This window comes from Carassius carassius, chromosome 43 (assembly GCF_963082965.1).
Source record: "Carassius carassius chromosome 43, fCarCar2.1, whole genome shotgun sequence".
NCBI classification, from domain to species: Eukaryota; Metazoa; Chordata; class Actinopteri; order Cypriniformes; family Cyprinidae; genus Carassius; species Carassius carassius.
Genome location: NC_081797.1, coordinates 8,608,025 through 8,621,674, shown reverse-complemented (window position 1 = coordinate 8,621,674; position 13,650 = coordinate 8,608,025). Strand labels below are relative to the sequence as shown.

General features: G+C 35.8%; 1 protein-coding gene across 1 annotated transcript in view; it reads right to left on the bottom strand.

The window, feature by feature from the left end:
- The window catches only part of LOC132124903 (E3 ubiquitin-protein ligase znrf1-like), a 30,650-nt gene that overhangs the window by 13,251 nt on the left and 3,749 nt on the right, over window positions 1-13,650 (bottom strand). Inside the window, exon 2 of the mRNA XM_059536056.1 lies at window positions 996-1,091. Within this exon, the coding sequence (XP_059392039.1) occupies window positions 996-1,091 (96 nt within the window). The remainder of the gene's footprint in view (window positions 1-995; window positions 1,092-13,650) is intronic.

Below are 13,650 nucleotides of genomic sequence, written 5' to 3'. Positions count from 1 at the left end.
TCTTGTTTTTAATAAGATCAGTTTAAAAATATATTAAAAATGTTCAAAGATGCAATAAGTCAGTTTATTTGAACTTATAGGGCTCAGTTTTAAGTTAATTAACCAAAGCATAAAAGATCAAATGTAATCAGAGTTGACCTTATTCTTAATAAAAACATTTAATTGAGCACAATTCATCAAGGCTCTAAACTTTTTTCTAAAGAAAAAGTTCATACAAACTTAAAAAAATAAAAATAAATAAATAAATAAAAAATTCTGCATCTGAAACAACATTTTATCTGATGTAACCATGGGAAGCATAATATTAATATTTAATTTAACCTTACATTTAACATTGGCATGATTGAGGAAAGAATTAAATGAAAACCCAATGGGAAAAAAATAAAATATTGTCCTATTTATTTCCCACTGAACATTCTGTTTTTAAATTAAATTAAATTAAAATTAAATTTAAAATTTATGCATTTAGCAGACGCTTTTATCCAAAGCGACTTACAGTGCATTCAGGCTATCAGTTTTTACCTATCATGTTTTCTGTTTTACTCGGATATCCATCATATTACGGAACTTCAATGCAATGCAAATTCACTAATATCTTTAAGACAAAATGAGAACTGATATCAAACATGGCTTAAGTAGAAATCCATAGAGGAATATTGTGAAAAAATGACTGCAATTCGACAGCCTACAGATGCCTTGAAACTCTTTTGAAGAAAAAAGAGAAAGCAAAAAAAGGGTGACAAATGTCATATACATTGACGACCTTGGTTTCCCACGGCAAAACAGAAAGAGAGAGAGAGACCTAGATTAAAGGGTCATCTACAGTTCACAGACTCTTTTCAGCACCGGGATGGAGTCACAGACAAGAATGAAATGAAGAATGAAAATATAAACTGATACAGTGACTCATAAAAGGAGGAAAATAGTGGAGAGGAAAGATACGGAGTTGATGCCTCTGAATAAGAGTGGGCGGGGACAGTGGGGGTGTGTCTTACCATTGTAGGAGAGGCGTGGCTTGCTCAGACACATAATGAAGTGAACCTCCATCTCATTGGATGCCACTGATTTGGAGCAGACAGGACACTTAAATCCTGGAGAGGAAGAAGGAAACAGCATTGTGAGAACTCCTGAAGCAGCAATAATCCGGGAAAGGCTGTGGAATGAGCTGTGACAGTGATGCAGCAGTCTGATAACTGCCAATGCCATAATCCTGCGCAACACGTTATGTTTCTATGCATTAGCTTGGCTTTTAGGAACTTCGTTGACACAAAGCTTTTTTAACTTAAACTTATACTTTACAAACACATACATCAATGTCACTTGTTAACCAATGTCATTATGACATCGGCAGCTACATAAGGCTCATGTTAGTCTTCTTTAGCCTGGGGTTCGTCACGCATATCTTACCTGCGTCATATAAGAGCTTCAGACTAACATATGAGTTTAACAGTCCAATAATGCATAAATGGCTGATATTAAAATTCTACATTATTTGAGGCTGTTGAGTTTTTTAGGTTTTTGAAAGACGTCTCTTATGCTCACCAAGGCTGCATTTATTTGATTAAGAATACAGTACTAATAGTAATATGTGAAAGGTTTTCCATTTTAATATATTTTAAAATCTAATTTATTCCTGTGATGTCAAAGCTGAATTATCAACATCATTACTTGAGTGTTCAGAGTAACATTATCTTTCAGAAATCATTTTAATATGCCAATTTGCTTATTATTTTCATTGTTACAACCATTTTTGGTTATTAATCATTTTGTGGAAACTGCGATTTGTTTCAAGTTTGTTTAAATAATCAGTTAAAAGAACTGAATTTGAAATATCATTTTGTAATATAAATGTCTTTGCTGTCACTTTTGAGCAATTGAATGCATCTTTGTTGAATAAAACTATTATTGATTCTAATGAAAAAAATCTAAAATCTTAAAAATGCATTTGATAAAATCAACAACTTGTAATATACATTAAAAATAAAACACTTAAAATTAAAATCAGGTGGTGATCCAATGTACATTGGATAGTCATTTAGAAATTTTACAACAGTGTTATTAAAAAGATTTCCTTCATTCGAGCACTACATAATGGAGAAAATGCAAATGTACTAGTATAGGAAATTAGTTAATTAATTGCACAATTGTATATTATTAAATAAAAATATGGTACTTTTATGTCCAGATCCAAGCCTTAATTTCCTATTATTTATATCACTGTGAAAATATTCAAATTTGCCTCTAAATGTTTTGTATTTCAGTGGTGCATTTTTATAGACCTCTAATCAAATAACAGTAAAAATGGTCACAGAATGTAACTATGTAATCATATAGTCTGAAGCGCCGTATTTCACTTTTGACAGAAATGAAAACAAGGCTGTGAAGAAGGGAACTACAGTGTGTTCAATGGGTCAGCTGATGAAAAGTCTTTCAGTAAAGCAAAAACTTCTTAAAACAGTTTTTAAGTTGTGAGTTGGCAAAAATTAGGGCCTTTTTACAGTGCATGCCATTATAAAAACCGTCTATTCCTCACAGCCTTGTTTTCATCACCGTTAAGTTCATATGAAGTCTAACCTGCCTATTTTGTCTTACCAGTCTATTATGCAATAAACAACACCACTAGCATCAAATCAGCAACCAAAGGGAGCTTCCACTAACACCCTGTCCTGTGACATCAACCACAGGCCCGCAGTGGAAGACAGAGAACGAGAGCCATTCACACATTGAGTCCCACAGAGCTGGGCTGTGTCCTTCATAAACACAGGCGCAGCAGCAGGTCGTTGAGACTGTGTTTGGCATCTCACATCCCACCATGAAGCCCACAGGCCTTGTTTTAGACAGATAGCAAAGCCTACTGGCCTTTTCGCATGATTCGTGTCAATGTTTCCCAATGCATTGAACTCTAGGGTGAGAGGTGGCAAGTTGTTCCCTAGTAGGCTTTGGTAAATGAATTTACCTTCAAAAACTATAAGAAAACTTGCCACGTCAGCACGGCTATATAAAACACAGGCTGGTGTGTTTGGGGACTTCCATTGGAGATGGTGCAGGTGTCGTTTACACGAGGGCATGGCCTTGACGAAAAGACTCGAAACCAAGAAAATTATAGCTCTGTACAGAACTTGCAGAACTGGTATAATACAAGTTGCTTTCAGTATTTATGAAGAACTAGGATAGGAAGCTATTTCACAATTGCCTGGAGAGATTTTTAGAAATTGTAAACATAAGACAAAAACCTGATTGGATTTCTTCCGAGAGAAGCTCTTTGTGTTCATGATGTGGAAACTTGGTTTGAGGGGAGCACTGTAAAATCTAATTAACAGCAGTTTTACATTATTTCAGTGCATATGTTGATAATTATTTAGGGTGAAGACAGGTTTTTTGCCCTGTGGGAGCAGCCTGAAACATAAGATCTCTGGTTAACTCTTGAATTTTGTTTTTATTTTTTGTTTTAAATGAGGTATTAAGAAGCAATATCATAAAAGAAAAATAATTCATTCATGTCTTTAATTATTCAAGCCTGTTTTGCTGAAAAGACTTAGAATAGTCACATGGTTATTGGTAGGAAAATTACAAATGAATCAGTAATGCTTTGCATCATATGCATCATTTTCCTGCAAAAGTGTTTTATGGAGTTACATCATAGCAGTAAACAAAACTTAAATTAGTACATTTATTAGTAAATGAATCATTATTTCAGCAATCTTTTAATCATCAAGGATGCATTAAATTAATCAATATTAACAATAAAAACATTTATAAGGTTACAAAATATTTCTTTTAATTAAAGAAAACATCAACATTGACATTAATAAGAAATATTTATTGAGCAGCAAATCTGCATATTAGAATAATTTCTGAAGGATCATGTGACGCTGACAACTGGATTAATGATGATAAAAATTCAGCTTTAATATCACATGAATAATAAGTATATTCAAATAGAAAACAGTTATTTTAAACTGTAACAATATTTACAATTTTAGAGTTTTTACTGTATTTTTGGTCAAATAAATACACCCTTGATAAGCACAAGAGAATTCTTTCAAAAATATTTAAAAGTCTCACTGACCCCAAACATTTAATACACAGCATAAATATATAAAAAAGACATAGCTAAAAATGTGGTAGGGCCAGTGACAATTAAAATAAAAATCTTCAAAAAAGTCTTCAAATGTGTCTACTCTTGTGTTAAACAGCAAGAAAAATCAGCATATGAGTTTGGAACGACATAAGGGTAAATAAAAAATGATAAAATCTTCATTTTTGGGTGAACTTCAAACTTTAAACAGTCAAAGAAAGCAGGTACAGACAGTCTAATGAACAAAAGCCATGCCAGGAAAAAGAGTGAGAATCCAAGTATCCAAACAGAGTCAAAATGCATTCAGAAAAAACACAGCACAAAGTAAATGTAGGGATGAAGACAGCTCCATCTGTCAATATAACCCAGGTTTGATTCTCTCTGCCTCCTGACTCTTCACGTAATGCACAAATCCCACCTCAAGAACCCATGATGATGCCTGACCCATTTTTCCCTAGGCTGCTATTTTCAGGCATTCCCTGGGGACAGATGGAGAGAGAGAGGGCGAGAGAGAGAAAGAGAGAAGGAAAGATGACTGAAGTGGAAAACGGAGGTGTGGAAATCTCTGACAGGGATGTCCCATCTCCGCAGAGGTGTGATTCACTGAAACAAAGCTACTAAAGGAGAGCGACAGGGTTCCATCTGTCAACATGCAGAACTCGAGTCGCACATGTGAGAGAGGCCAACTGTCTTCACTACCGCAAGTATCACATGACACCCAAAATATCAACAGCAGCTCAACACAGCAACAAACAGACCAGACGTCTTTCATGCCCAACCGAGATCAAGTCATTAGACTTATTAAACTTATTTGTATACAACATCCGTTGACCTGGATCAAGATGAATGTTGCATTCCAAGAGGTTTTCATGTCACAAATCATATTATTTCACCTTCATGATGTTCTAAACCTGTATAACGTTCTATGATTTTTGTCTTGATTGCTGCTTTTCAAGTAACAACAATTAATGGGGATAGAAGCTTTCAAGCTTCGAAAAGGGATGGAAAAATATTACAGAAGTGGTCCATAGTTTATTAAGGTTTTCTGATTGCTTTTTGTTAGAAACTGACCAAAACTGAAAAATCATTTTTCATTGATTATCTTTCTCCAGTCTTGCTGAGACGGATTCATTGAGCCAGTCAAATGAACTTAAGTCCAAATAGTGAAAGAATCACTCAAACTCGTTTTGTGAACTCAAATCAGAATTCAGCTGACAAATTATTTAGAGTATAAAGCACATTTAAAGCAACAGAAGTTGCTGTACAATTAATAAAAATCATTTAAAATCATAAAAAGACCAAATTAAACCCAAATCTAAAAATAAATAACACAACTTTCTGACAAAAATGCAGAAGTTAGACGCTATACATAAAGAAAGAAGTTATACATAAGGGAAAAATCTGATTAAAGAGAAGGAAAGAAACAATGAATTAATTAAGAAAAACTATTTGAATCGGACAGTGTCAGTTTTCTCAAAACCTTTGTTGAGAAGATTTTTAGTAACACAAACTTCAGTTTCCAATGACTTCAGAAGGCTTAAAACAAAGCACACCAATCATATGGACGTCTTTTATGGTACTTTACCTTCCTTTGTGCAATTAAAAATGGTAACAGGTAATGGTTTAGGTAACATTTTATGGTTGCACTTTATTTTACAGTACGTGTACTTACATGTACTTATAGTGTACTTACAGTGTATTTATCTAAGAAAGTTCTGGTAATACATGGTAACTACATGGGGTAGGGTTAGGTTTAGGGGAAGGTTCAGGGTTAGTACCTAGTTATTACATAGTTATTGTAATTACTATAATAAGTACATAGTATGTACATGGGGAACAGGACTGTAAAATAAAGTGCTACCCATTTTATTTTAAGGTGTACTTGTTACACGTTACATTTACTTACTATTGTAATAACACCAAATGTTATGCATAATTGCATGCAAGTAAACCTAAACCAAACCCTAACAATATAGTAAGTGCATGTAGTTAATTAAAACTACTCGGTACATAAATGTATAATTACACAGTAACCACACTTTATTTTACAGTCCTGTTCCACATGTACATACTATGTACTTGTTATACATATTACAATAAACAATAACTAGGTACTAACTTTAGCCAATGTAGTTACCTTATATTACCCTCTACATAAGTACACATGCTGTAACATAAAGTGCACACAAAAAACTCTGTTCATTGTAACTGAATGGAAAACAGCGATTTGTGCAGAATTTGAATAAATAAATGGGAAAAATAATGGCCTAATTTTCATTTTTGAGTGAACTGTCACTTAAATATGAGTTAAGATGCCAGGTAGCATGGCTTGAACCTTTGTAAACAGGGTTGGGGGAAGAGTCCATGTAAAAAGGCAAGAATAGGGCCATGGGCCCCTCAGTCAGTGAAATCCTAAAGGCTGCTGGGAAGACCAGCTTGCTCTCACAGCGCGTGGCTTAATTAGACACTCTATTGGTCTTAATGAGCTCTGGCTCAAGTCAGGACATTAATGGGAGACAGAGCATTTCTAACTTTGTGTATTTGTGGGTAAATTGCCGCTGTTGTGTGTTGTAGTGGTCAAGGGGGACAGCTAATGGTCAAAAAGACACTTTAACTTGATTTTTGCCTTGATTACATTAGGGCTACAACTTAAAAACTCAGTTTGGGAAGTCTTGGAGCACAAATCAAAATCGGTTTCAACTCGTAAAACAATCCAGGCTGAAGACTCGGAGAGCAGCATCTCACTTTGCCATGTCTCTGCACGCATCTGAAATAGAGCCGTCACGCTCCGCACCTGTTAAAGTGTCCCCTGGCTCTCGTCCTTCGAGCTGACGCGTTCCTCAAGCAGAGCCGACTGCTCCGTCTGATATCTATGCATTTTTGATGATACCGCCGCATAGTTCTTGCACCGTTCCCCATGGCAGACGATGAAGAAGTCAGAAAGCTTAAGGTTGGAATACACATTTTTCTTCAATTTACAGTCTGGAGAAGCCAGTATTACCCACCAATGTAATTTACAAATAATCAACTGTGATTCTAAAAGAACTGTGGTATAATAGTACATTAAAATATATTCAAATACAAAAAAATTGAAAGTTTAAATATTTGTACAATATTAAAGTATTACTGCATTTTAAATAAATGCAGCCTTGGCGAGTTTAAGAAAAAAACAAAAATGTGAAAAATCAAACAAAATGAATGTGTCAGTATCATTAATATATTTCATTTTTAATTTCATTCTGTGTAGTTTTGTATGCTTTTATTAACACTAAGAGCAACAAACACAAATTTGCACCTTTGTTTTCATCTGTGATAATAACCCTAGTCAACTCTCAATCAAAGTATTGATCTGTGTCTCTTCACAGGGCAGCTTGAAAGGATCAGTGTTGCCTAAACAGTACTCAAACAAACCACTTGATTACAATGAGGACATTTACAGACACCAGCGATGCTTAATCAATCAGCGGCAGCATGAGTCTGTAAAAGACTCCATGATTACATCACAGAACTGCATCAGGAAGGACCCAAAGCACGAATGACAACCAGTTCGAGATGTCTTAATAAATCCACCAAGTGAGCTGCAGCCTGTAGACAGCTTATCAGAATACACTGATATGAAGCAGACAGGAATATATCATAATGTTTCAAACTAATGCTATGAAATGAACCACGGCCAAAGACAAACAGGCCAGTGTGCAAGCAGGAAACAGCACATGACTCAGCAGAAAACCACATACAAAAACAGGTCAAACCATTAAAAAGTGTTAAGCGCCTTAGGACTGACTAGAAACCGCAACTGCCCAGACGACGATGACTTCCTGTGACCATTCATTTGTCATAACGCACTACAACTTAGCGTGGTACACACATCCATCACTGCAAGCTGAACCATAAAGCTCGGTTTCACTCGGCAGCCTCTTTCATTACAAAATATTGATCTGTAAAATATATAACTACTCTGGGGACTCTAATGCTGAGGTCCGAGAACTTGGTGTTTAACGTCTCATTGCCATTAAAATTCCCCCCTTTTAGTTAATGCTTGACAAGCAGTGCTAATTTCTCCCAGCCTGGCCTTCATTCGGGTTTAGAAAAGGACGACACAGCTGACGCACATCTGCACTGATACAATGGCAGTACTTCATTGTCTGCTCTTCTTAGGTGAGGTTTCTGTACATTGTCTCTCATACAATGACTCTGACAGCAAACAGAACGAAGAGAGGCCCTTTAAACAAGTACAGGTCTGTGATAGAGAATATCCAGCAGCAACAGATTTATCTCCAACCAATGAATATATATTCATCTATTCAAACAGTGTTCGGTAAGCAATGGATGGACATTTATTCTGTAGTTAACTTATTCTTGTAGATATAAATACATTTGGAATATACATATATTTTCAATATATTAACAATATATTATATAATAAATTAGTTAACATGATGTATAAGACTGTATGTATTAAAGACATGAAATATAAAGATATGAATAAATAAAAAATGCAGGACTTTTTTATTTTACACAACATTTGGTAAAAAAAAAAATCACTCAAAAAAGATTTGAAAACTTTTTGCTCTGACGTTCTGTCCAAATGGGTTAATTATCACTAAAAGCAAGCAACATGCAGAATACTGTTAAATTATGCACAATTTAAGTGCATTGGATTTTGAAATTTGCTGGTTGGTTTATATATCACTTTCATAAAAGCTATACTTGTATTATTAGTCTAAGAACACATTTTGAAAGGAAAGGAGAGAGCAGAGGGAAAAGGGGAGGAGTGCTGGAGAAGTGCGAGACAAGGACGTAAACATGGTGACACAGCACTGTCGAAGGAGAGAAGAGAGCAAGAGAGCAAGAAGACAGCATGACAGCCTCTTTTAAAGCAGTGCCCATCAGGACAGTATTCCTGCATCTGCATGCTGCCTCACAACACGCAGCTTTGCCGTCTGAAGCCTCAGATTCGAGAGCAGAAGAGTCAAGGGCATTCCCTGTCACTAGTTGCGAGGGCGTTGTGTATTCGTTTATTCAGTGCAAGTGTGTTTGTGTGTGTGCATGTGCCTCCATATCACTCTGTAGGTTATACACAAATATATCAATTTGAAGTGTTTATGCTCTATAATCCCAGAGGAAATCTGAATTGCTCAACGGCTGCTATTTCACAGCTCAGGAGCCGTTTCATTTACATTGCCTCCACCTCAGATGTTTGTCCTAAAATATTTGACACAAATTAGTTATATAAAACAGGACAGAGCTATAAAATGATTGTGAATGATACCACAGATCTGATCATTTGGTCCTAGAAGATTGTGATCAGAAATGTTTGCTACCGATAAGCCAATGATAATAAGAATAAGAATAAGAATAGAATTTTTTTCTACATTATACTACTATTAAAAATTTGGGGTCAGGAAAACTGCATATAAACATATAAATACTTTTATTTAGAAAGATGCATTAAATTTATCAAAAGTAAAAACAATGTTACAAAGTCTATTTGAAGAGAAATGTTATTCATCAAAGAATCCTAAAAAAACAATGTATCATGATTTTCCCAAAAATACTAAGGAGCAAATCTGTTAAACTTCTTGTTTCTTGAAGAGCAAATTGGCATTTTAGAATGATTTTGAAGGATCACATGAGAAGGATCATATGACACAGCTGAAAATTCAGCTTTAACATCATAGAAATAAATAATACTTTAAAATATATTAAAATAGAAAACAGTTATTTTAAATTGTAATAATATTCCACAATATTACAGTATCGCTGTATCTTTGATCACACAAATGCAGCCATGGTGAGTGAAAGAAAACATTTAAAAATAACTTACTGACTTTAAATGGAATTTGCTAAAGGTTACATTTAATAATATTATTAAAATATTAATGTTTTTAATGTTATCTTTAGGTCAGCATTAAACGACGTCAAGAAATTTGAAATGTTTAAAATATTATCTATTTATATAGCTGCAATTTTAATAATTTCTTAAAGTGTAAAAAAAAAAAACATGTATAAGGTCCAGAAATTTGAAGGCATTATGTTAACCACAATAAATGCTGATGACTAAATAAACGTTGCTAGTTAAGCCAGACAGGACACTGGGTCAGGAACGCCAGCTCACCAACATCTAAAAAGAACCATGTGGATCACAATTCCAGATTTAAAAAAATGACACAACAACTTGTTATCCATCACTGAAAATAATCTTAATCTCAATCTAATTTATCAGTCTATCACTACATAATATACTGTAAGAGGGTTACAAGACACAAATGCATTTAAATGTGAAGGGCAGAGAGATATAGCGCATAAAAGAGTGCGAGAGCGCTTATCAGCTCTCAAAGAACGTTGTCTGCAAGGAGGCTTATTGTGTCTCGACATCAGTGGTGGCCATCGGAGGGCCATCTGAATCAAGCCTGCGACCCTCCTCAATGGAACAGCCAGGATGCCCATACATGGGCGTAATGTGTTCAAATGACATCAGAGCGAACTCTCCTCTACTAGTTTCAACTTATTACCTTCAGTGGGAAAAGAACACCTGTTTCCATGGCAACTGCAGAACGAGAGGGAGGTAATGACATGGAGAGTGTGTGTGTGTCTGTGGTTATAGATGCAGACATACTGTTTTCCTCTGTAAACTTCCTGATTACAGGATGTTGTTTTGGCCCTTGAGGGAAAAGACGGGGGTATATTTTTGTCGTCGATAGCGTGAGAACGATCACGTAACAATGTGTAAGGTCTCAAAAGACAAGAAAGTGGGAACACAATGGTGAAAAACTACATCGCAAAAGTCCCTGGGGTGACACGAGCCACCCTTGTGCTTGTCACAGGTTAATCTTTAGCTGGTCTCCGCTGTATAATGGCAAGGTTTGGTCGCAGCTCCATGGAAGCAGTTGTCACAGCCTTCTAATTGGCTGGTTGTGTGCACGAGCGACTTCTCCTTCATTGAAGGAGCTCTGGCAGCTGTCATTCACAGGAGCCGCTACACGCAGGAAATGAGGGATGGGGCGGGGGGAAATGTCTCTCTGTTTCTCGCGCTCGCTCTCCCTCCCTCTGAGGCTCGCTGAAATGAGTGTGCGAGTGTTGTGGGGGTGGCAGGCTTGTTGAGGCCGCATGTAAGACTGCAGCCTGAAAACAGCGGTGGCAAGCGACAGGGTTGTCACAGCAACAGCCGACCTCCTTCAACTCTGCGGTGTGTAGCTGCTGTCCAATTCACAGGGGCCCTACACAGTGTACACTGCTCCCTGGGCACTGAGAAGGGGATATGTGTAGATGTTCAATGGCAATGTCATCAAACACTTTTTTCACTCAACATGGCTGAATATCTCGAGAAATCAACTTCAAAGACACTACCAGGCGACTGGAACACACCCTGTATATCTGTGCATATGTGCGTGTCTGATTTTGTTTTTGGAACTCTGTGTCTTCCTTTTGAGTCAGTAATATGCTGCGCATGTGTCTTTGCATAAATGTATTACACCGTGAGCTGAGAGAGAGAGACCAGTGAGGCAAAGAAAAAGCAGAAATAATTTGAGAGAGTGCCCTATATTTCTTGAATCCTGCTGCTAGACAGATCAGCACAGATGTTCCACAATCCCAACATTCCTAAAAGACTTGCCACTAAAACCAACACCGTAACACTCCATTTCAGTTGTAATTAATGCAAAATGTTTATGTTGACTTAAGATGTCATCTTAAAGACTTCCGTTTTGATGCAGCAGCGGAGGCCAGTGAATGATTACTCAGTTTTCTAATGGGTGAGCAATAATGATTAAACAGAGCACTATTGTGTATACTATTATTGCTTTTAATCTGCTTGTGTGCAGCAAAACAGGTGAGTTGACCAGCCTTCAACACAAATGCTACAGCTTTAACATGAATGGACCAGCTTTGAAATAAGCAAACTAGCTACACTAGGTGAAGATTGCCATGACAGCACAGAATGGAATTCATAATTTCAACAAAAAGATCAGCAAGAAATACCATTTTCTAATTGGAAATTAAACACTGCTACTAACACAATGAGCCTACAATTATTCTGAACAACTTCCTCTCAATAAACAATTATCAATGAGTCATCTTTAAATCACCAGTGCTTAAGATTTAAATAAAGGCAATTATTGATGATTAGTGGTGCTTGCTAAGAAAAGGATCGCTACTACGATTGCTCATACTTATTTTCAGTCCATAACTCATCCCACACGTTTGCATTACGAACATGAATGACATCTCGTGTCCTGCGACTTGTTGAGGAGAGGTGTGCTACTTTTCTAAGATATCATATTCTGCTGGCAGGCAATAAAAAATCATGTATCATAGGGTCAGAATATCAAATGAACCTGAGAACATAATAACATCCTAGCAATGCCCTAGCAACCACCCAGAACACATTAGCAACCATTTAGAACATCCTAGCAACAACCTATATTAAATATATTTTCCTATATATTAACAATGGATATATTTTAATAAATAGTTATTGCATATTGAAAATATATTTATGTAATGTGTTCACATATTACAATATGTTGAACAATACTTAAGGAATTGCTGCTTTTTTATATTGGAAAATATGACAATATATTTATATATCGTAATATGTAATTTTATATTAAAAAATAACCTTCATATATAGATGTACATGTAATAAAATATGCTACTTTGTGTGTGTAAATATATTTGAACATATATATTCACATTTATATGGCAACATGTATGTACAATATATGTACTCAGTTATGAGGAAAACATACACTCAAAGGCCACTTTATTAGGTACACCTTAATAATACCAGGTTGGACCCCCTTTGGCACTCAGAACTGCCTTAATTCTTCATGGCATAGATTCAACAAGGTGTTGGAAACATTCCTCAGAGATTTTGCTCCATATTGACATAGCATCACGCAGTTGCTGCAGATTTGTCGGCTGCACATCTATGATGTGAATCTCCTTTTCCAGCACATCCCAAAGCTGATCTATTGGATTGAGATCTGGTGACTGTCGAGGCCATTTGAGTAAAGTGAACTCATTGTCATGTTCAAGAAACCAGTCTGAGCTGATTTGAGCTTTCTGACATTCCTGCTGGAAGTAGCCATCCGAAAATGGGTACACTATAGTCACAAAGGGATTGACATGGTCAGCAACAATACTCAGGTAGGCTTGGTGTTTAAACGATGCTCAGTTGGTACTAAGGGGCCCAAAGTGTGCCAAGAAAATATCAGTTATGTTAAACCAAGCATTAAATTCTTAACTATTTTTTTAAATAAAGCTATTACATGTAAAAATGTAGTGCAGATTTTGTCTTCATTGCTAAAGTTTATATGTAGGCTATTTTTTTATGTATATAAATATATAGTTATATATGGAAAATTAACATATTGCAGTATATTGAAAAATGTAACCAATTGTTTCCAATAAATAGAAATGTATTTACTATTGCATTATATTTTTTCAGTATATTTTGTAAGAGTAGCTACCACCCAAAATGCATTAGAAATAGACAGTGTGGCAGTGAGTTCTCCACAATTAGCATAACTTTCTTTTTCAGATACATATTGTTTGTTTCGCTGATTTGA